This window comes from Gymnodraco acuticeps, unplaced genomic scaffold, assembly GCF_902827175.1.
Source record: "Gymnodraco acuticeps unplaced genomic scaffold, fGymAcu1.1, whole genome shotgun sequence".
NCBI classification, from domain to species: domain Eukaryota; kingdom Metazoa; phylum Chordata; class Actinopteri; order Perciformes; family Bathydraconidae; genus Gymnodraco; species Gymnodraco acuticeps.
The window spans coordinates 2590102-2615388 of NW_022992081.1; the positions used below are offsets into that span (position 1 = coordinate 2590102).

General features: G+C 42.0%; 1 protein-coding gene across 5 annotated transcripts in view; it reads right to left on the reverse strand.

Annotated features, from left to right (window-relative positions):
• dnah6 (dynein, axonemal, heavy chain 6) overlaps positions 1–25287 on the reverse strand; it is a 131750-nt gene that overhangs the window by 23844 nt on the left and 82619 nt on the right. For all 5 annotated transcript variants that reach the window (XR_004567699.1, XR_004567700.1, XM_034202425.1 and 2 more), the window contains exons 59-66: positions 22209–22405; positions 20915–21118; positions 17979–18104; positions 16971–17135; positions 16379–16446; positions 12033–12213; positions 11601–11780; positions 11230–11463 (exon numbers count right to left, since the gene is read on the reverse strand). Coding sequence is in view for 3 of the 5 variants with exons in the window: in XM_034202425.1 (XP_034058316.1) it covers positions 11230–11463; positions 11601–11780; positions 12033–12213; positions 16379–16446; positions 16971–17135; positions 17979–18104; positions 20915–21118; positions 22209–22405 (1355 nt within the window). In the remaining 2 variants the exon portion in view is untranslated. The remainder of the gene's footprint in view (positions 1–11229; positions 11464–11600; positions 11781–12032; positions 12214–16378; positions 16447–16970; positions 17136–17978; positions 18105–20914; positions 21119–22208; positions 22406–25287) is intronic.

The following is a 25287-nucleotide window of genomic DNA, read 5'->3' on the forward strand; positions in this document are numbered from 1 at the left end:
TGCTCTTGTGTTGTGGACACTTTAGACTTAAGCTATCAGACTGTGTTTAACTCGTGTAGTGTGTTTAGTGTGATTATATATGTGCTTAGTGTCGTGTTGAGATATGTGTTTAGAGTAGTGTGTTTAGTTGCCTTATTTAGCTGTGTTTTCTTGCAGCCTCCTTTCGTTAGTGTTGATTAGTGATTTCAGGTGTGTAAATAGGCTCACTTTTAGAGTCCTCCTTTTGTTTGGTTATCAACCTGTGTCCTTTTGGCCCTTTTGTTTGTTCAGGCTGCATGCCTGCCATTTTGTTTCACACTGTTTTATAATAAAACCACTTATAATTATTACCAATCCCATTCTGGTTGTGTTGCTTCCCTTTGGTTCCCCTTGCCCAGTAGGGAACGTAATATTCAAATATACTGACAAAGCACAATTATGGTACGGACTAACTCTTCCAAAAGTGACAGTTGACCAACTCGATAATCCCCGAACGTCAACAAGTGCTCCGGTCCCAGCTGTATGCATCACTTTTTAGTGTCCCCATTTCCGTTGTGTTTTGAGCTTTTTGTATTTACAGCGTTTTGTTTATGCAGCGCTTTTAGTATGCCTTAGAATGCTTCGTATATTCCGTCACGTAGGTTAATGTTTTCTAAACGCTACGCATGTTCTGTCAAGTTGCTGAAGATGTTTCTACATTGTGTTTTTATATTGCATCGTTTCTGAAAGTGCAGCGTGTTTCCCCGAATGGAAGTAGTACAGCGGATAAGCTCTCATATTATAACAATTGTGCATTTTATGAGAAAAGCATGACATTTCTAGCATAGTTAGTGCATACCATAAGGTTTATTTTCAGATGTGGAGGGAAGTCAGATTTGACCTGTGAGGACCGTGAGAGGTCAAATCCAAGATGGCCGTCAGTCTCTTGGGTAAAATGTTCAAACACACTTAATTTTGGAACCAAACATTGTAGAAAAACATTTAAGGTGTCATATCCAACTAAATTAGGGATGCCCAATCATTTGGTGATACTTTTGAGGTTGCCAGAATTCAAGAAAATGCATTTAGGTGAAGATAAAGGTAGAAATTGACCAAAAATAAGCTGTCAATCAGTTGAAATTTGTAAAATTGCAAATTATTTAGTGTGTGTGTGTGTGTGTGTGTGTGATATCAACTTATCATCAGCTAGATACATGACATCAAAGTAACAGTCAAATCCAAGATCAAGTCCTCTGTGTTTAAAGTCCACGTTTTTTAAATGTTGGAACCAAACAATGTAGAAAATAATGTCATTTCCACCTAAATTGGGGATGCCCATTCATCTGATGACACTTTTGAGATCGCCAGAATTAAAGACAATTAATTTAGATCAAGGACAAGGTCAAATTACATTAAAAACTTTTGGTTCAACCTATGCAATATAGTGAAATGTGCTTCAATTTAGGGATAATAATACAAAATAATAGACCCATGGTGCTAGTCTATTTAAATGATGATAATAATAAAGATCTAAATCTAACAGTCTCCAGAACAGAAACATAGTGCAGTGCACTTCAGTGCAGCTTTGGCACACTTGCATCGTCCAGTGCACCCTTTCTGGCAGCGACAGTGGATCAATTCATGGCACGATTTTGATGCTTCAGGTAGAGTGGTCCAAAGTGGCTGCCACCCAGTTGTTTCCTCTGTCCAGCCCCAGTCAGACGGCTCTGGCATCTCTGGATCCAGGACCAATGCCTGGTTCCAACAGTTGGCCTGGTAGCAAGTGTGCTTGATGTGCTGCTTCAGTGCTGCCTGGGTTGGAGGAATGTTCTCTAGAGATCTAGACTTCTGTGTGAAGAGCTGTTTCCTGGCTTCATTCACCTCCATGCTCTCACTGGTTCGGTCGTACATCAGCACCACAAATCTCTCCAGCAGTAACATTGATCCTTCACTGACCTCACTTGGCATGCATATGAGTTAATTGAAAGCACCAGTCACCTCTGGGAAAGACTTCCACGTTTCCCAGGCAGTCTTCTTCCCTCTGCCAGCGAAGGCAGAGACAGTGTCACACCCAGTGAAAGCGTGAAGGACTGGGAGAGTCAGACACTTTGTTGGATTCATTGTCGCAACAATTTAATGAACAGCTATGTAGTGAAAGCTTGATCCAACACCAAAGGCAACCCACAGCTCATCAGGAGCTATTTTGCTGAATGAAGCCACAGCCAGTACCACCACATCGGTATCAACTGTACGTATGGTCACCTTCTTACACCCCTTTTGCACAGCATCTGCCACATGCAGAAGTAGATGAGTGTTGGCCTCCTCTTGAGAACACGGGGCAAGGCAGGCTAAGTAAGACTCAGCAGGAGAGCAGAGGACTCCACTTCCATCTGTTGCATACAGTTCCTTGCCCTCTGCGAGAGGAAGATGAACAACTCTGCGAGACAGGAAAGCAAACATGTCGGTTTTGTTCTCATCGCATCGAAGAAAGTCCTTCCAGTTCTTTGGCATCACAGTAGAAGGAGCCACCCTTTTCCTGATGCCCTTTCCCCTCTTTTGTCTGGTTGAGGCTTTCAGGCTGGCATTACATTACATTACATTGCATTTAGCTGACGCTTTTATCCAAAGCGACTTACAATAAGTGCGTTCGACCAACAAAATACAAACTTGAAGAAAACAGAATCATATAAGTACATCAGGCTTCATAGAGCAAAAACATTTCAAGTGCTACTCAACTGGCTTTAGATAAGCCAGTCCTTTATTAGTATATAAGTGCTTTGTTAATAGTTCTATCGCTCGAAGTGGAGTCGAAAGAGATGAGTTTTCAGTCTGCGCCGGAAGGTGTGTAAGCTATCTGCTGTCCTGATGTCAATGGGGAGCTCATTCCACCATTTTGGAGCCAGGATAGCAAACCCACGTGTTTTTGCTGATGGGAACTTGGGTCCCCTTCGCAGCGAGGGTGCAGCGAGCCGTTTGGTTGATGCAGAGCGGAGTGCACGTGCTGGGGTGTACGGTTTAACCATGTCCTGGATGTAGGAAGGGCCAGATCCATTCGCAGCATGGTACGCAAGTACCATTGTCTTGAAGTGGATTCTAGCAGTTATCGGAAGCCAGTGAAGGCAGCGGAGGAGCGGCGTGGTGTGGGAGAATTTAGGAAGGTTGAAGACCAGGCGAGCAGCTGCATTCTGGATGAGCTGCAGAGGTCGGATGGCACATGCAGGTAGACCAGCCAGGAGGGAGTTGCAGTAGTCTAGGCGTGAGATGACGAGAGCCTGGACCAGAACCTGCGTCGCTTTCTGAGTCAGCTGGGGACGCATCCTCCTGATGTTGTAAAGCGTGTATCTGCAGCAGCGGGTTGTAGCAGCGATGTTTGCAGTGAAGGACAGGTTGTTATCTGGGGTCACACCAAGATTCCTTGCAGTCTGAGTCGGGAAACAACAGAGGTGCCGATGTTGATTGTTAGGTCAAGAGTGGGACAATCTTTTCCTGGAAGGAAAAGCAGTTCAGTCTTGTCAAGGTTGAGCTTGAGGTGATATCAGACATCCACTGAGAGATGTCAGCTAGACAAGCAGAGATGCGTGCGACGACCTGGATCTCTGAGCGGGGAAAGGACAGAATTAATTGGGTGTCGTCAGCGTAGCAGTGGTATGAAAAACCATGCGGGCTAATGACTGATCCGAGCGAGTTTGTGTACAAGGAGAAGAGGAGGGGACCAAGAACAGAGCCCTGAGGGACCCCTGTAGTTAATTGACAAGGGTCGGACTCGGACCCTCTCCAAGTAACCCTGTAGGTGCGGTCTTTGAGGTATGAGGTGAGGAGGGAAAGTGCAGAGCCTGAAACTCCAAGTTCTTGGAGAGTGCGAAGGAGGATCTGATGATTCACCATGTCGAATGCAGCAGACAGGTCCAAAAGGATGATGACAGAGGAGAGGGAGGTTGCTTTAGCAGTGTGCAGTTCCTCAGTGACAGCAAGGAGGGCAGTTTCTGTGGAGTGACCTGCCTTGAAACCAGACTGGTGCGGATCCAGAAGGTTGTTCTGATGGAGATAGCAGGAGAGTTGTTTAAAGACAGCGCGTTCAAGTGTTTTAGAAAGGAACGGGAGGAGAGAGACAGGCCTGTAGTTTATAACATCAGACGGGTTGAGAGTGGGTTTCTTTAGGAGAGGGTTTACTCTTGCCTCCTTGAGACTGTTTGGAAAGTGACCAGAAGTTAGAGAAGTGTTGATGAAATGGGTGAGAAACGGTAGAATATCAGGAGCGATAGTCTGAAGGAGGTTTGAATGGATAGGGTCCAGAGGACAGGTGGTAGGGCGGGCAGAGGTAATGAGGGTAAGAACCTCACTTGGAGAGAGAGGGGAAAAGGAGGTTAGTGTGTGGGTGAAAGGAGGGTCTGGTGACCCAGCGATGAGTAGAGGTGAGTCAGAAAAAGAAGAGCGAATATCATTAACCCTTTTTTCAAAGTGGTTAACAAAGTCGCTTGACAGAAGGGAGGAGGGGGAAGGGGCTTTGGGGGGGTCCAGGAGGGAGGAGAAGATGGAAAATAGTTTTTTGGGATTTGAATAGGAAGATTGGATCTTATCTTGAAAGAAAGTGCTTTTTGCCTGAGAGATCGAAGCAGAGAAAGAGGAGAGGAGAGCCTGATAGTTTAGGAGGTCGTCACGGTGTTTGGATTTCCACCATTTCCGCTCTGCTGCCCGAAGGACGGTTCTATTAGCACGCAGTGCATCATTTAGCCAGGGAGCAGGAGGGGACTGACGAGCCTGCCGAGATGTGAGAGGACAGAGAGAGTCCAGAGAGGATGAGAGAGTAGAGAGGAGAGTTTCTGCAGCAGAGTTTGGAGGTAGTAGTTGGAACGAGTCCGAGGAAGGGAGGGCTGAGAGCACCGACGAGGCAAAGGTAGAGGGGGAGAGGGAACGAAGGTTACGGCGGACAGGTGCAGGATGAGAAGAGATTAGTTTGTTATGTTTGGAAAGGGGTAGAGAGAATGAAATGAAGAAGTGATCGGATGTGTGGAGCGGGTTTACAGAGAGGTTAGAAGTAGTACAGTTCCTTGAGAATATGAGATCAAGGACATTGCCAGCTTTATGAGTTGGTGGGGACGGAGACAGTGAGAAAGCAAAGGCGGTTAACAGAGATGTTAGTTCGTCTATCTTCCCTGTCTGGAGGTTGAAGTCTCCGAGAAGTACAGCGGGAGGACCAGTTTCAGGGATGTGTGAGAGGAGATGATCTAATTCCTCCAAGAAGTCCCCCAAGGCGCCTGGTGGACGGTAGAGAACAACAATGGTTAATTGTATAGGATGGGTTACTGTGACGGCATGGAATTCAAAGGTGGAAGGAGTGAAGTTAGGTAGCTTGAAGAGGGAAAAGCTCAATTTGGGAGAGAGCAGGAGACCAGTGCCACCTCCTCTGCCAGTGGGTTTGGGTGTATGGGAGAAGGAATATGCTGTGGAGAGAGCTGCTGGGGTGGATGTGTTGGATGGAGTAATCCACGTCTCAGTGAGAGCAAGGAAATCCAGAGACTGCAGGGAAGCGTAGCCAGAGATGAAGTCAGCCTTAGGAACAGCTGACTGGCAGTTCCACAGGCCGCCTGAAACTAGATGTTGGATCTCAGTAGGCAGGTAGGTATATATCCCAGACAAGGTCAATGCGGCTGCTTTTCTCAAGTTGAGCAGAGATGTATGGTGTAAACACTCTATCTCCATACTCTTGAAATGTTCTTGATGTTCCAGGATTTAACATTTGAACCACAGCTGCACCATCGAAAATTGTTGCATCAGCCATAGGTACACTACTGTTTTCAAGCAGATCTGATTCTAGGCAGGGAAGTAGATCTGATTTAACCCCAATCCGAATGTTGCCTCCAGTTGACAAAGCTGGAGAGGATCCCTGGTTTTCATGGGAGAAGAAATTGTCAATGTCTCCATCTCGTGTTTGACAGGAGATGTACAGCCTCGAAAAGAGACCACAGTCACTCTTCAGTGCTGAAAGCTGTGCCTTTTGTTTCGACTTCATCTTGACCGGTGGCCTACTGAACAGTGGCAACTTGTTCTTTGGAAGTGTTTGTGTGACAGGTGTTGTACACTGTTCTAGCCTCTCTTTCACAAACGTAGTGTACTGCTCCTCACCAAGGGTCTCGATCCTTTTCACAGTTTCAGCCACTTTGAAGTCCATGATGTCCCTTGTGTCAATGACTAGTAAATCTTGGCTGTGTTCTAGGAATGGATTTCCCATCTCTTCCAGCACTGTCACAAGTGCTTTAACTTCCTTCAGAAATGCTGCTTGTACGCCAGGTTGCTGGTCATGATGACGGTGCCCAGTGTCACTAGCACTATGCTGTTGCTCAAACTCTGTAGTGATCCTGGACATTTCTGGCCCTGCTACCATCCAGTGTCTAAGTGCTCCTGGATTGCCAGTCAGTCCAATAGCCCCACCAGAACCTTTCACCATTGCATTGTTCTGCTCATGGCACTGGTCGAGTGCCATGGCAGAGAACTTGTTGCTGGTTTTGTGCACCACAAAATGTCCATACTTGAATTCTGCTAGGACATGTGGATGTTTTTCAGGGAGAGTCATCATGTCACGGATGTGTACGGAAAGCCATCTGGAGTATTGTGTGTGATCTATGGCAAACATCCAGGGCATGATCTGTGTCAGGGATTCCATGAATGACAAGACATGATCACAAAGTGATCCTCTCCATAAGTGGTTGGCCAGGTCCACTGGACTTCCTTAGCAAGAACATACAGTGGTTGGTCAGCTGCAAGGACAGGAATCTGACCAGGGTTCACGTGCTGAACTGCTGCCTTGACGATGTCCATGGAGTGACGTATCATTGCCACTGAGTGTGCATTGTCAAGAAACAGAGGCAATAGTGCGGTTATTGCTGCAGGTGGGATGACAGCTTGGTGCGCATCAGCGTGGTAGGCAGTAGTGTTAATTTCGTCAGCTATTTTTTTATTTAGTTTTAGTCTTAGTCCTGTGTTAAATTTCCTTTTTAGTTTTAGTCATATTTAGTCACCTTCATCCTGTTTTTATTTAGTCAAGTTTTAGTCGACTAAAAGTCTGAGCATTTTAGTCTTATTTTAGTCGACTAAAACAATAACTATTTTAGTCAAGATTTAGTCGACTAAAAGTCTGAGCATTTTAGTCTACTTTTTGTAAATGAAAACTGTTGAGTCTTTTTTAGTCATCAGATTATATAGAACATTTCAGTCAAAACCAATAATTTGTCATTTTAGTATATATAAATAAATAAGATTATATCTTGTCCTTATTTGATGAAAAACACAGGTTGAATGATTAAGAAAGCAGCTTTGCAGAGAGTATCTGGTCAGGTTTGTGGTGTTTTTACCAGCTGTGTAATGGCCACATTGCATCCCTTCTGATGAAACAATGCATTCGCTTTTTTTCTCCACCTCATTGTAGCGAAAATGGGCCCAAATATCACATCGTTTCTTTCTCCCAAGCAGTGGTGGCTTTAGACTTTTTCGGTGTCAGTCATTTTGACGGACAGGATTGTAACATTTCCGTCATAATCCATTATTACCCGTCGAGTGCACAATTTATCACTCACTCGCGCTGACGGGGGGGTATTCGGTTAACGCGAGTGCGACCACTGCTCCCAAGCCCTGTTGTTGCCATTTTATTTTCTGTTAAATAAGGTTAGTTAGACCATGAGTTAGACCCGAGTCTTCCTGACAGTTCACAGTGTGCCGCTGCCCGGTGTAATTCAAATGTACCGCCGCGCGCAGCACACACACACAGCTGCTGCCCTGCCGCAGCACCGGAAATGGAACTGCTGGGAGAAAAACTGACTATCAGAGATGTAACGTTATCTTTGATAATATTTCGTCTCCTCATTTTTCGTCAACGAAGGTAAAGAGAGATTTTGGCATAGTTTTTATTTAGTAAACTACATTTTCATCTCGTCACTTTTCGTCAACGATATTGCATGATGATTTCGTTACAGTTATTGTTTACTGCCGTCGGTGCCGTCTCGTCATCGTCTCGTTTTCGTCATGGAAAAAAAGATCGTTGACGAACATATTTTGTCATAGTCAACGAAATGAACACTAGTAGGCAGACCACGATATCCAGCCATCCATGGTAGACTTTTCAACAGCTGTCTTGACTTTGCTGAGCCATGCATACACATCTTCTTTGGCAGCTGCAGCAGTCAAGAGGTTGGGAGGTCTCACAGGACCTTGTACAGCCGGCGCACTGAAGACCTTTGTCTTTAGGGCTGCTGGTGGCACAATTGTGTAGGCTGATGGCAGAGGTGTCACTGACTTGGTGGAAGAGCCACCCTGACCTGAGCTTATTTTTTGTTAAATGTCTACCTTGTCCTTGTCCAATTCAGTTGGAAATGACACCTTAAATTATTTTCTACATCGTTTGGTTCCAAAATTTAAAAAGACGTGGACATTAAACACAGCGGACTGGCGGCCATCTTTGATTTGACTGTTTCTTTGATGTCATTTATCTAGCTGATGATAAGTTGATATCATTGGTAAATCGGGACCATAAGCTATAATTATCCAGGATTTATTTACCTGTATGGCTCAAGAAAACATAGAACTCTACAGAGAATGCATCTATACACAGTTAGTTGAAGCATGGATATACACAATACATAACTGCGCCACATCTGCCACCAGCACACATACACGATAAATAATTTGCAATTTTGCAAATTTCAACTGATTGACAGCTTATTTTTGGTCAATTTCTACCTTTATCTTCACCTAAATGCCTTTTCGTGAATTCTGGCGATCTCAAAAGTATCACCAAATGATTGGGCATCCCTAATTTAGTTGGATATGACACCTTAAATGTTTTTCTACAATGTTTGGTTCCAAAATTAAGCGTGTTTGAACATTTAACCCGAGAGACTGGCGGCTATCTTGGATTTGACCTCTCACGGTCCTCACAGGTCAAATCTGACTTCCCTCCACATCTGATAAACCTTATGGTATGCACTAACTATGCTAGAAATGTCATGCTTTTCTCATAAAATGCACAATTGTTGTGCTTATCCGCTGTACTAAAGTGGTTTGGTCCATTGCAGCGCGTATGCACCTGCCGGCCACCGTATTCTTTGCCTCAAATGCACACTCATCTGATCCACTGGGGGTTTTAAAGTAAGATCAAAAATAACATGTATAGAGAAAAAAGGGAGATTATTCAAAGAAACCATTCAAATGCTAAGGAGTTGGACTATTGTCACGTCTAAAGGCAATTCAGTACAGATGACCTCATATAGCCTTTCTGAAGGTGTCAGGTCTGACTTCGGTTACAATGTTTTTTTCATTGATTCCTTGAGGTCTATCAGCATGCTACACAGAGGTTGCACAGACAGCTGCGACACAGAGATACTCTCCTTTTCTTATCTTTTCTCACAGATATTTCACTTACTGTGTTTCTTTTCCATCAAGCTGTTTCTCTGTAATACGCTGGCCAAGAGAGAGTGAAAGCCTGAATGCCACTTTGTGACAAAAGACTATCCATTCAATCCAAACACAAGTGTGGGAGGCAGAGTCCTGCATCGGGTCGGTGACCCGCAAAAAAGGTGATTCGCGGGTGGTATTTTTTCAAATGCTTTTTTCCGGGTTCGGTTCTGGGTAAAACAAAGATGATGCGGGTCGGGTCGCGGGTATTGCATAATAAATATATTAAAATAATAATAATTTAGTTTAATGTTTAAAATCCTCAGACCTCTCCCCTGCATAATCATAACCTCTGCAGCGCATCAATCTGCTACTGTGCGCGCCACATTCGAAATGGCTGAGGTGAAGCATATATATGAGCACGTTTTCACTGCTCATATATATGCGGGTTCGGGTCGGGTTGCGGATCTTGTGCCGACGGGTCGGGTCGCGGAACTAATTGGCAATGTGTGCGGGTAGCGGGGCGGGTTCGGTATTGCACGTCGCGGGTGCGGGGCGGGAGCGGGTCTTGAAAATCAGACCTGTGCAGGACTCTGGTGGGAGGGCATGAAGATATATTTGACAGGCCAACCTGGGGGTTTAAAAAGGGAAAATAAAACGGCACCTTGTTTATCTTTAGTCAAGAGGATCCAGCCAACAAATTGTAACACATTTCTCTATTTTCCCCTTTAATGGAAATAATGCCCAGAAGCCCAAAAAATACGACTTTTAAAACAGTTTAAAATAGAATGTTATCTCAATATTCCTCGAAGCAATTGAGCCTCATACCTTACTACTTGTTCTGGCATGAGTTTTCAAATCTAAGCTATTCAGCTGTTCGTCAATAACTCTGCAGCTTGTTGAAACAATACCACTTACAGAGTTGTTCTAATGCGAGCGCTAGCCAGTTGAAGTTATTATAGTAGTATTGTAGTGTTGCACCTTTGTGCCAGTGTCCATTAGGCTGCATGGTGTACACTTAAAAACCTTTAAGATCCTGCACTATACATACAAAAGACGTGAACTGCATGCACCTACTTCAGATTTGCACCTCCATTTGCATATAGACATTTATATATATGTATTCACATTCATCTTCACTCATTCTGCATATATGTAAACTCTGTCTTTTGCCTATTTTCTAATTCTTATTTTTGTAATTTTTATTTTAACAGACATGTTTTTTCTTTTTTAGTTTTATTGATTTTCTTATGTGTGAACTCCATCTGTTCTATATTGTGTTTCACTCCTATTGCTGTTGGTGCAATGACACCTGGATTTCTCTACGGGAATTCAAATCGATTTATCTTAAAGGGCCCTATTATTATACACTAATGTCCCGCTCCTTAGGCTATCATGTAAGTGTTGGTCCACTAGCCAATACAAGTGTGCTTGTTTCATAGTGATGTCACTGGCTGGAACTTTGGTATTTTAGCCTTTGCAGACCATTTACATGCACAAAAACCTACACTCACTGGCCACTTTATCAGGTACACCTGTTCAACTGCTCGTTAATGCCAATATCTAAACAGCCAATCACATAGCAGCGACTCAATGCATTTAGGCATGTAGACATGGTCAAGACGATTTGGTGAAGTTCAAACAGAGCATCGGAATTGGGAAGAAAGGTGACTTTGAACGTGGCCTGGTAATGACTGAACTATAAATATGGATAAATACACACATTTTCTCTCAGCTAGTTCCCACAGCTAATCGTATGGCTGTGTTTTATTCCCTCTCAGTAATTATGTTGGGAATACTGTCCTCTTGGTTATAGCAATAGATTAGCTTCAACGCTAATCTGACACAAGCAATTTACCAGCATGATTGTTTTTGACTTAATCTTACCTTTTCCAAAGAGGAAGTCCCTTTCAGGAAGTACTGCCACTCGACATCGGAAATCTCGCCGCGCTGCCTCATGATCTCAACGCACAACATGAAGCTGTAGATGAGCTTGTGCTTCTCGAAGAGGCCGCGGGACACGTTGATGTACGAGTTGAGCAGGATCTGGTCGAGTAGGATCTGAAGACGCTCTTCTAACACGCTGCACTTCTCTGACGTCTCGATGGTGGAGTTAAAGAGCTGAGGGTGGAGGGAGAATATAACATAAAGAACAGAACAAAAAGATATTGAAAGAAAATTATCGGTGCTTGGAGTCTTTTCGTATTGTATTCCCTAGAAAAAGGTTTGTAAAGTAAAAACTGCCAACTCTCTGTTACCTGTTTGAAGTACTTGAGGGAGAATTGGTACATTGGATCGATCTCAGAGAGACTGGCAATAACAAAGTACAAGATTGAGCCTCGGGTGGCCACGGGTCGGTAACGCTCTCTTGCAGAGTTGATCATAAGCTCAGTGGCCTCCGCCTCCTCCAATCGATGCTTTATGGTCTCTGATGTGACCTGAGGAGACAGAAAAACACATCAGAACAAGAGTAGAATAAATGTTGTAGACGAAAAGGAGAGAAACTAATTTGGACAATATGTAATGTGTATATGTATATGTTTTATGTGAGGGACTGCGGATGGAAATGAGCTCAAAGCTGGCACTGTTACGCTTGACACATTTGAATGTTTTAGGTGTTCATTACTGTGCATTTTCCCTGCCAAAGAAATAAATATATCAAAATAACTTTTGCCTGTTCAAGGATTCACCTTTGACTCCTGGAGCGTCTGAACTAGCTCCTCATTGTCCAGTATGTTCCCCTCAGAGTTGAAGAGAAGCTTCAGGATGCGGTCTTCGATATCCTTTAGTTGATTGCGGTCGGCGTTGATGCGCACAATCAGCTCGTTCCTCTGTTCCTCCAGATGTGGACTCTCCAGACGCACCACATCACTGAGGAGGGAAACTCATGTGAGCTTACATGATATAACTATAGCTAAAAAAGACTGCCATCAAGATGCATTAAGTGCAACATGCAAATAGTCATTAAGAAACAGAGTTGAAAAAAGTTTGTAAATCTAGTTGTGGATGGATGCAACATTCTTTTTACATATAATTAATTAAGAGGTTGTTAAGCTTCAACCGTATCACGACAAATTGTACAACCCAGTCTCATGGCATTTCGTGTTCACCAACACGATTTTTAATCTATTGATTCGTGTTCACCAAAACGATTTTCCCCTTTTTTTCGTGTTGCACAGCACGATTTTAAAAGCAATGTATTTATATTGGTAGTATGCTTCGTGCCTGCAGCACGTCTTTTTCTCCGGTTCATAAAAACATGTTCTTTCTCAATATCAAGCCACAATTATTGCTTTTATTTTAAATCGTATAATTTCGGACTTTTGTTGCCGTCTGTGAGGAAAATAAATGGGGCTCAGAGCCTCAGAATACGGAAATCTGTATTTTTTAAATCTGTTTTTCCTTCTAATTTGTTATTCTTTTCAAAATAACACACTGTTATTTACTCACCAATAACACACAATTATCCTTGCTTTTATTTATTGGTTTAATTCCATAATCTCGGGCTTTTTTGGCGTCCGTCAGGAACTGAATTTCAAAATAAAAATAACCGGAAACAGACGTAGGCCTCAAGGAGTTTAGGATGGCCGAAGACACTACACTACCCATAATCCCCAGCTATCGTTTAGGACTACAGTCCCCGTGATTCATCTTCAAGCTACGAGCGTCAAACAGCTGTGTGAAATGGAACGAAACCACGCCAGACTATCCAAAACTGGAATCGAACGCCCCCCCAGAACTACACATGCTGGCTATTGTGTTTCGCAAAATGTTCTATGGGACGTCTCTACTGAACGTTTTCGTTTTTCCCACAATTAGAAGTTGCCAGTATTAAACACATTGGTGTTATCAAATGTAAAACATATAATTAATAAATGGGTGAAAATCGCTTGTGTCCATAATGCGCAGCATTAATATATACCCACATGACAGCTCATTGTTACTTTGTAATTATACTCCACTACAATTCAGAGGTTAACCTGGTATTTTGACTCCACTACATTTATTTGAGTTACTTTGCAGATTCTGATTAATGATGTGAATTATAAACAACCCTTAAATCAGACTTTAGTTACACCTGAGTAAAATGCAGGTAAGGTGATTGTCAAGTGCCAACAATCAGGAGAGATATTTGATAGTTGGTGCTTGAGAAGTCTAAACATGTATCTGCAATTGACATGAATGGAAACGAGTAATAAAGTATATTCATTACTCGTTATTCTCTACTAATAGTTAATTAAAGACTGTATATTATGGCTATTTTGTACATCCCTTTCAAGATTTCAAGATTTTCTAAGGTGTATTGACATATCATATACACAACTACGGTGTAGTTATGCAATGAATGAAACACTTGGGTCACAGGTTCCTCAACAGTGCATTACAAGACATCTATCAATATGTGTGTACCTCCACCATTAAACTGTCATATTCTGCACATTTCTTATACTATCTACATACATAAGAGTATAATTCATATGTATAATATGTTGTGGAATATTTTCCAAGGCCCATAACTTTGACCCAGTTTATCAGTTCAAACTGTCATGACTGAGCACACGCACCTCGTAACCTTGGCTGCTGTGCTCTCAGTGTTCTGTCTCCCTGTTCCTGCCTGTTGGCGTCAGCTGATAGAGGTGTTATGATTCTATGTTCCTGCCTGTTGGCGTCAGCTGATAGAGGTGTTATGATTTTATCTTGTTATGCAGCATGTTGATGATGCTCTCAGAACTAGCTAAATACATGGGTCTGAGGTAGAGTTCTTTAGAATTGACGTGGCAACCCACCCGTGCAGTCTCACCGTGACTGCTGTGACTTGTGATGTGAATTCTCCGGCCGAAACTCGTAATAAACCACCAGTGTTTGACATCAAAGCTCCTGCTCTACCGTGTCTCCTTCCTGAGTCGGTGACTCCCACTGCACTGCTACACAGAAGTTTCCCTTACATAATATCAGTTAAAATAAGTGCTTCAACATAGTTAACATTGCAGGAAAGCAATATATTAGACGTTAAGTACTTTGTCAGGCTTAATATTTATCTGTAGATAGATACCCCCAAAGTTGTTTTCTTATTTAAAAGAAGACCTTAATCTAAAGTATTATTTAATGTTTAAATAAAGGTTAATTAGTTTTTCTGTTTTGCACATCCTCCTATTAATATCTTTGTACATCCTGCACTAAACTGTTTTATTGTAGAGATCACTTATAGTATCTTCTTGATTTTTGATACTCTATATTTCTATCACAGACCTTCTACTTTCCCCCTATGAAAGTATGTACTCTAAATATTTTTTTAATCAAATATAACACATAAAAACAATAATTCAATAACGTGCTTTAACCACTAGGCGGTGCACACAAGGTACACACAGCCATAATAACTTTGTATTATTAGTGTAGGACACTTATGTATGTACAACATCTGAAGATGTGTAGTTTTATTCATGCTTTCACATAATTGTACAGCATATTGCTATACTATTTCAGTCTCAGTATTTACATTCTTATATTCAAAGAAAATCAGTAATATCTTTAAAAACTACAGTCCTTTTATATCAGCTGTGCACCGTTATGGTGTAAATATAACCTATCTACGAATTAGATCAAATGTAAAAGTCAGCCGAATTAGTGTTGATACTGCAAGGAGACGTATTGTGTGAAGAGAAATTGAAGATGTTATTTAATTGTTGATATATTTATGAATCACGTCAAGTATTCAGTTTCGGCGGCATTTCTTCCAGTTTTTCCAAAGGTCTTCTCATCAGGGCTCTATAAATAAAGAACTACGGCAGATCTGTAATATGTAATGCAGCCGAACCGTGTATTACAATGCCGTTATATGATGACTTTCAAAGAGAAAAGCAAGAACACTCGGAATTAAGTATTATTTTATTCTTTTAAAATGTTTTCCGGATTTCATATCATATAAACACCAAATCCCAGCATGCATTGCGGCTAAAACATCCAATCAGCGAGCTTAAACCATAGCTGAGGATCTTGGGTAATCGCTCGAAATGCCTACGTCTGTTTCCGGTTATTTTTATTTTGAAATTCAGTTCCTGACGGACGCCAAAAAAGCCAGAGATTATGGAATCAAACCAATAAATAAAAGCAAGGATCATTGTGTGTTATTGGTGAGTAAATAACAGTGTGTTATTTTGAAAAGAATAACAAATTAGAAGGAAAAAAAGATTTTAAAAATACAGATTTCAGTATCCTGAGGCTCTGAGCCCCATTTATTTACCTCACAGACGGCAACAAAAGTCCGAAATTATACGATTTAAAATAAAAGCAATAATTGTGGCTTGATATTGAGTAAGAACATGTTTTTATGAACCACACAGCTTCCGGTCTTCCACGACCTGACCGGAGAAAAAGACGTGCTGCAGGCACGAAACACATTACCAATAGTAGTATTGCTTTTAAAATCGTGCTGTGCAACACGAAAAAAAGGGGAAAATCTTGTTGGTGAACACGAATCAATAGATTAAAAATCGTGTTGGTGAACACTAAATGCCATGAGACTGGGTTGAATTGTAGGCCTATCCAGTTTTGAAAGATTACATGTTATGCACATTTTCAGGTTGATATTTGTATTTTGTCATTTTACTGTGACATTTTGACATGCTTTAATGTTCACATAGTGCTCCTCATTTTCCCCTCTGTCCAAATGTGATTGGTCAACCCACCGCTTAGTGATGTCCCGCCCCTTGGCCTATCATGTATAATGTGTTTGAGCGCTAGCCAATATAAGCGCGAATGTTAGATAGTAATGTCATAATGTTAAGGGAGTAAACAAAGGAGTCCAATGGAGGTGTTTCATGCAGGGGGGGAGTGTTTTGGCGAGAAACTCCTTCTGAAGGCAACTTTGGGATTTTAGCCTTTGCAGACCATTTACATGCACAGGAAAGGGAAAACCCCCCAAAACGTAATAGGGCCCCTTTAAATATGTGCGCCAGAATACTTTAGCTCAATTCTCTAAAGTCTTGCCTGACACATATTTTTCTCCATATGTGTTCATGCTGCTTGTGTGTACCTAAGCAGTTGATCCTCCAAGCCAGACGTGGTCACAGTGAAGTTGATAATTGTAACTTTAATGCACACCTAAAGGGAAACAGGAACACACACAAACAAGAACACACACAAAGTGAAACTCAAACCGCCACAACTCTGCATGCGCCCAAAGCATCAATTATGTTCCAAAACCTGCCATTTCACTTTAAATCTTTCATGTATCTGGCAACAAAACGACAATGGAACAGTGGAGTGGGTTCCGGTTGTCTACAGTAAGTAACCGCCTCCACGTTATGCAGCTTTGAATCAACACTGGAATAAAAGCTTACATTCATGTGTTGTTGCTGCTCTCTTGGGCCGCCGTTGAATAAAACAATGCCTTAATAGTCGATGCCATTACAGGAAGTCAAGCACTAATTGTACCAGGGCAAAAAGGTTATTTTGTGTGTCTGTTTCTCTTAAACATGTGGTTTACACGCCTATAAATATCAGCTGTAGTGTTTGGGGCAGGCAGCTGGTGTGTTGGTGTCCATAGTGAACTGGCGTGTCTCTGATGTACTGATGATGGTGAACCTAATGTGGAGGTTAACAGGAGTGTGTGTGCACGTCCTTACCTCTGGTAAGAAGTGCGGGTTGGCCATCTTGGTGGTCATATAGAACCTGAAGTTTTTGTCGTAGTCGATATCGGAGTCTCCGAGTCGGATCAAAGTCCGTCCGCCAGCCACAAATGTCTGCTTCAACAAGATGGGCTCCAAAGCTGGATCTACGGTCTCCTTTATCTATACATACACACAATAGAATAATTCAACAAAGGCCGGACTCACACATATACGGTATGCAACAATTATGCCCAATAATGGCCTCATCCCAGCGTCTCATCAAGAAAACACTCCCAGTGCTTTTTATCGTTTTTGGTTTTAACGATATGTCAACAACGTATCGCCACTGTTGTAAACAGACTAGCGTGGATTTTATTTTCTGTTTGTGCTACTATAAATACTTTTTTATTTGCAGTGAGCACCAACCGGAAGACTCTTGCTCTCACACTTTGTATAAATAAGGTTGTCACTGCTCTGTCCGACAGCCCAATCAGAGGAGGTCAGTACCACAATCACCAGCAGCAACATGCAGTGGTCGTCCGGCCGATCTGCTCCGACAAACAGGCTTTTAGATCTTTATTTTATAGTTTCCGTCGGACCGACACAGCCAAAAACAAGCTTGTTATGCATTTCACAGGTGCATTTAGTTGAATACCAAATGTGTAGGTTCTCAAAATAATTGAATACTACATAACCGTAAATCACTTCCTTTATGATGTAACGTGCTTCAAGTTCAAATTCTTTATTTATCATGTGCACAACAACAACAACATAGAGCCACACTGCTAATAACATGTGTAGACACAAACAAGGTTAAATCATGCAAGTAAATAAGAAAAAATATACAATATAAATAAATTCCGTAAGATAAATGATACATCAATTGAAATTGAATATAGTGCAAGTTAACAGAAATATAGTTAATGTATATGCATGATGACATGCATAAGTTCATATATAAAACCGTAGTAAAACAGTAAGGAAAAGTAAATGAAAGGTTATGATGTCATTGTGTGTTCCTACCTCCTCCAGCAGGACAGGCATGCCCATGCGTATGGCATTCTCCAGGGTACGGAGAAAGTTTGGGTCTGTCAGCTTGATCACCTTAAGACCATGCTTGGCTTCCTTGGAGCGGATCCATCGGTTGGCCTGAGGGAGAAAAAAAAAACAATAACCTTTATCCAATGTGATGAAACATATGTCGTATTTACATAATTGATATACAATAACAATGAAATACAGCACTTGATGTTATAAAGGGAAATCGTAGCGATGGTAGCTCAGGGATATGCAATACTATTTCTGATTGGGTTTTACATTGTGGGGATTGACAATTCATTTCATACATTGAATATGTAAGGCACAATCAAACATAAAAGTTTTATTTCTGTCAAAAAATATTTCTGCATCCCTCTGCCTATGTAAAGCAGAGAAAAAAGGGAGAGTTACGTGGATGCAGATGAAAAAAGTGACAGGATTGTAAATTGGACTTGTCAGTGGTCAGGAAGGCACAGAACAGTGTGCTAAATTGAGGCCTCAAAACTGAAGACGTGACAATATTTCCAGCTTGTGTACGTAAAGAGGCTGGTTGAGTCCTTTCTGTGTATGGTAGCCAGGACCTGTGTGTGTGTGTTTTTGTGTGCGTGTGTCCTGGGGGCAGGGGCCATTATGTGACTTTGTCTCTGACCGAGTCTGACAGGAAGTTCTATTTTGAGTTTTTTGTGCCTTTCTTTACGCTTGTTCTGCAGCCATTTATCCAATGTGTTAAGTCCAAGGGGCAACCTCCGGGGTCGGAAAAGTGAAGCCAATATGAAAGAGCCTTACAACTGCATTGTTTCTAATGGCCAGCACCGGGCGAATCCACTCAATAGTGTACAGAAGTCTATGAGAAACTGACACTCAAGTGAAAATGTTCCTAAGAAGTGTATGGTCTCAATGTGTGGTTTCCATTATTCCGGGTTTGTGTGTGTACTGTTCCCGTTTTATGTTTAAATGTATTTTCTCTTTGGGTCTTTTTTTGTTTTATTTCCCGCCTTTGAATTTTCCCAGATTTGTAACACCTGTGTGTGATTTCATTGAAGCCCTTGTTTCCTGCCCTCTCCAGCGGTGTCTTGTTAATTGAATTAGTCCTGTCTCCATATATGCCTGTTTGTGTTCTTTGACAGTCTTTTGTCATTGTACCCGTGAACGTTCCCCCCTGATCTGGTTCTTCTTCTCAAGGTTTCTGTCCATGTTTCCTGTCTGCGTTTGCGATCGGTGTAGATTTTGTTAGATTTCGTTGTGTCATGCTGGTTTTGTTGGCAACTTCCCCTTTGTTTTACCTGGCCTGGGTTGCATTCCGATAATCCAAAAATTAGCTCCTAAATTCTAACCCTATCTCCTATTCCTTGACCTCTGAGTGAAACGTCACGGGGTTAAGGGATAGTGGATAGGAGAATTCAAAAGGATTTAGGAGAAGAGACTGTGGTACTAGAGAATCCGAATGCACTTTCACTATCCGACGTGTTTATGATGCGCCAGCGGACGTCATGAATGTGCGTCTGCTGCTGTGGGGAAACTATGGAAACTACAGTTTTCTATACAGCGGACTACAACATGGATGTTTAATAAGAACGAGGGACTACTGTAAACTCATCTAGAGACTCTGCACCGTGCACTGATGCTGTTGCTTTATGCTTTATGAACGTGGACAACAGAGAAACATATTCTTCATGACCAAAGTTGGAATTGAAATAAAAAAGGAAAGTGAAACTTCTGCTCGTCACCCTCTCCCTCCGGTCCACATTAATACAAATGATCCCAATACGTATGATTGTATGAACTATGAAAATATCTTAAAATAAATACAAATGTATTTATTATAAACGTTAGTCCTTAACATCTATCACTGTGTACATCACCATTCAAACATCTTTTAAAAGTTGAACAAACCCCACACAGCTCAGTAAACACTGTGAAATGTTGACTTTATTTGATCATTTCAGTAAAAACTAACGTTCATATTTCTCTTTTTGATTATAATACTGATGAACGTTCAAAACAAAGCACTTTGGCAACTTACCACATATGTTTTAAAATGCTTAATAAGCACCGTAACTTTCATGATATAATTTCTCCCATTATCGTTTGTGTCCGTGAACGGCCGACTGTTGAGTGACGGCAAATGCTGCGGCTGCAATGCATTGTGGGGCAGCATTTTCTCCTCTCCTTTCGGCTAGGGAGGTCCAGTGGTTCCTAAGCTAAAGGAGGTTATAAAGGAAGTTTGAAACCTCCTTTCCTTTCATTTGGAGAAATGGAACGGCACTTATCATGGCTGCCACTGACGTACTTCCGGGTCATTTCACTTGGTTAGGAAGGTTCCTAAGCTAAATGGACTATTGGACTGGGCCCCTGCTCTTTGAGTTTTTGGGAACCATCTTTTTTTTAGTAAAGCTAGCTTTTTGTTCATACTTTTCAAATCTGCCTGCCCTCCTTTATCTTGCATGTGGGTCCTGATTTATTCACCCCTTGTGACACAAATAGCTGATAAAGCAGGGTATGCTTTAAGACTATTGATTTACATGTGGCTACCAGAGTGCTTCTGCCACGGAGTGTTACTGTGTTCAGTTTTACCAATAGACAGAGTAGGTGGTTCATTTGTTCTCCTCCGGTGAGTACATTTTGTGTGAAGCCTTTTTTTCTTTCGCTGTCGACATTTGGCATCCCCATTAATTTATCTGTTAACTTGAATACCTTAATGCGCCATGCTAACCAGTGTCCGCTGCTCGATTACTTCTGGTTAAAACGTCGAAAGCTAAGGAATATGTCGAGATATTATCCACTTGGGTTTTGTAACCCAGTTATTAACACATTTGATATGTTTATATTCCACTGATGATCACACATCACACTGATTAATTGATCAATCATAACATAACATTGACTAACACCCTGCCCTGAGCCCAGGTTTTGTAGCTCACCTGATCCTGCGGGTCGATCATAAGGGGCCAGCGTCGGCCCTCAGTCACCAGGATACCATTCTCCGTAGAGACGGTGTCTCGAGGCAGACCCTCTGCGTTCCACTGGCGGATGACAAACGGTTCGCCCAGAATGTTGATCAGGCTGAAGTTGGAACTGATGGGGATGCTCAGTTCCTGGCACTGTATTATCCACTGGTCAATTAGCTGGGGAAAGGGGGCACACACACACATCATTAATTCACTTTTTTCTACTGAGTTTTGTTTGACAGATGATTGGTTTAAGGCATCTCTTGTGTTTTTGTAAATGTCATGTTTTGTTAATGTTAATAATATACAAACAGCATCAATTCAGAGCCATTACCATACATCTACTCTGCTCTGGGAATTTCATCTCACAGCAGCGGAACAATTATAATACATATCAGCAAAACATACAATTCAACAGATTGGCCTCCAACAGTTTAGTAAGATTTGGCTTTGTTGTAGACGGTTGCTGTTTCCCCCCCTCTTTAAGCGTCAAGCTAAGCAAGGCTTACCACTTCTACACAGACATGATTGTCATAATTATTGTAACCTCAGTATTTAAAAAAATAAAAATAAAGTGGATGATGGTAACTACAACCTAACAGTGTACCGGAAACTAGTTCATTCTGCATATCACAGTAGTTCTCAAAGCTCATTATTACACGGCTTGGTTGAATAATCGATTATGATTGGTCAATTTTGACATTTCAGAGGTTGTTAATTCTCGCTAACAGAATGCTGCTAAGGAGTAAGGAGAACAGAACAATGCTAAACAGGATCAAGAGACTATGTGCAGTCATATCAATCCGCAGAAAGAAGTCAATTTAACGTCAGCTATGGACAACAAACATTAGTCTTCCTCTGTCAGAAAACACCATGGAATACTTTCTGAATATATTCTTTTTTATATTTGTAGAGAGCACAAACTGTCTCCAGCAAAGTAACAGAGGGCAAGAGAAGAACATAAGTTAAAAGACAGAGAGCTGGATGTCAGATACATCAACATAAGACAGACAGGAAGTAAACACTAAAGGGAACACACTGTTCTGGCACTGTTTAAAGACTGGTTAAAGAAAAATAAAATGTGAACAGACTTGGACAGTTACAGAACACCTTGATCAGTGCTGTGGTCATTTTAAGTTACGTTGTTGTCGCTGCAGTTCTAGCCATTGGTACTGGTTCTTAGCGGAAGCAATACGAGTTTCATTAAAGACTGCCTCCCTGCACATTGTCCCTTACTTATTAAATCTCCTCATCACAGAGCACCTACCAGCTGTCTGTAGTGGGAAGTGAACGCTCCATAGTAGGCCACACAAGCAGCTGCGATGAAGACATTGCCAACGACGTTGATGATCTCTTGCTCAAACAAGGTGACACTTTCTTCCCAGCGTACTTGCTCATCGCCCAAAGCAGAAGTTAGCTTTCCTGCCCGGGTTAACCTGACCTGTGTCAGAGCCATGGTGTTAACTTTAAGGAAAGAGAGGGGTCAGAAAGAGAGGGTCAGAAAGCTTGCAGACGTTTTTCCCTTCAGTTTCAATTTGTAATAAAACATGTGAATTCTGAAAAAGAAAGCAAACATTTAAGTATGGTCAATCTTGGTTGAATTTCCTAGATCTCACACATTAATATATTTATAAAATAATTAGTAGCCGGCCAGTTTAAAAATGAAGAAGTGTTTAAATATTTTGCCTCCCATTAAAAATTATCTGTGACAAGAATTCCCAAAACTGCCATGCATTATTATTACATTACATTACATTACACTTGTTAGACGCTTTTATCCAAAGCGACTTACATACTCAATACTGTGGACAATCCCCACAGGAGCAATTTGGGGTGAAGTGTCTTGCCCAGGGACACAACGACATGCTGACTGCAGTGGGGTTTGAACCTGTGCTCCCCTGATCCGAACACCAAGGCTCTAACCACTGCACCACACGCCTCCCTTATTAATATTGGTTTCAAATTCTACTGAGTTCTGGGGCCTCATTTATAAAGCTTTGCGTAGGATTCACGTGGGAAGGTGGCATACGTAGGACAAAGCAAATAAATACGCACACAAATATTCCGATTTATAAAACACTGCGCATGCACGTCCTACGCCGGTTTCCCTTTATAAATCACAATCAACTCGAAATGCGGCGCAGCTTTTGCGGGCTTAACGTAACGCGGCATAGGATTTGCCTATAAATAGTCAAAGAAACGCCCCGTATTAATATTCATTTTGACTGACTGCATGAAGAAGATTGCAAGAAATGACGACAGAACAGCTAAAAAAGACATCTCACACCGTGTCAGATTTTGGTTCTTTTGGGGAGGTGGAGACAAATCACATTGTTTGGTGGATGCAGAGTAGCAGCATGGAGGTCGGATCGTCACCAAAATAAATAAATAAGTGGTCCGAAAAAAGTTAATGACAAAATACACATAACCTTCCTTAAGCAGTGTGTCAGTGTGTTTGTGCCGGGGACAGGAGACCCCCCCCCCCCCCATGATGAGAAACTGTAAGAAAGTATCGGGGGATCCCTCCGGAGTGGAGTCATGACGACTGGATCTGAATTATGTTTTTGTATTTGGTGGTTTGTGTCCCAGCTGTCGATCAGCTGTGCGCAGCGTCTCCGCTGAAGCCTGTGCATCTCAACCCCCCCCCCGCAGCAACTCTATATCCACCAGTTAAAGGAAATACAACTCATGTGTTGTGTTATATTAGCTGTACAATTTACCATATGGTGTTCTTAGTTTCCATACCTCCTGTGTTTTATGTATAATACTTATCAAGTATTGGCGAACGGCATAAAGCATGATTAAACATGATAGTATATAAAACCATGCTCGTATCTATACAATCTTATCAGTTCTGGCTAAGGTTCTTGAAAGCCTAGTGAGTGAACAGGTAAAGGTGTTTTATGTACGAATGACATCCTGTCTAAACATCAGTCAGGCTTCAGAAAGCAACATAGCACCATCACTGCCACAATGAATGATGTGGCGAGTTTTTTAGATAATAAGCAGAGTTGTGCAGCTCTATTTATTGACCTTTCCAAAGCGTTTGACACCGTCGATCATCGCATCTTAAAGCAGAGGCTACTCAGTATAGGCATAGGCATATCCAGCCATGCAGTAGGGTGGTTTGTGAACTACCTCTCTGAAAGGTCCCAATGTGTTCACTTTGATGGGATGTCTTCTGAGTGGTTAAACATTACTAATGGTGTTCCTCAAGGTTCGGTTTTAGGTCCACTTTTATTCTCCATCTACATCAACAGTTTAGGTGAAAATGTCGATGGAGCAACCTTACATTTGTATGCGGACGATACCGTGATGTACTGCAGGTCCCTCCATTAAGGAGGCTGTTGTTGAATTGCAAGCAGTTTTTAACATTATTCAGACTCAGCTCTCTGAACTAAAGCTTCTTTTAAATGTTGAGAAAACCAAGGTAATGCTCTTTTCTAAAGCTAAAAAGACACCAGAGCCTGTTTTAGATATTGTAACTACGCAAGGAATAAAACTTGAAGTGGTTACCTGTTACAAATACCTTGGTATCTGGCTTGATGATTGTCTCACTTTTAAACTTCATGTCAATAACCTGCTTAAAAAGCTGAGGGTTAGGCTAGGTTTCTTTTACAGAAATAAGTCCTGTTTCTCGCTTAAGGCCAGGAAAAGGCTAGTCACTGTGACCTTTTTACCTGTGCTGGACTATGGTGATCTGATGTATATGAATGCACCTGCTAATTGCCTGGTCAAGTTAGATGCTGCCTATCACAGTGCACTGAGATTTGTGACAAACTGTAAAGCATTAACCCATCACTGTACCCTGTATGCAAGGGCTGGTTTACTTTCACTAATGGCGCGTTTCCACTGCAGCGGGTAGCCCCGTTTAAGCGTCCTTAACCGTCCTCAAGCGGCCAGGCCGGTTTTTGGTGGCGTTTCCATATAGCCTAGTACCGGCCAGCGGGTACTTTTTCCCTCTTTTTCCGGCCTCATAAAATCGTGGTTCCCTCAGACCAGGGCCAGGGCTGAACTAGTGACGTCAACACTCTCGACTGCTGATTGGTCATAGAGAATCGTCACAAGATTGCGCGCGAGTTCATCCCTAGCGTCGCATATATATCTAGAAGCAAGCTTGCAGCATTTTTATAAACAGCATTTTGTAAACGGAGGAGCTACAAAAATGGCTACTTCTAAGAAAAGCACAACGTGGTCGACCGAGGAGGTGACGACGTTCCTTCATCTCATTGGGGATGATAAAATCCAGCGGGAGCTCGACGGAACAACTCGAAATGTGAAGCCGATCGCCCCGCCTACACTGCGTTGCTAGCCCAGGTCCTAAACTGTAATGGAAATGCGCCACG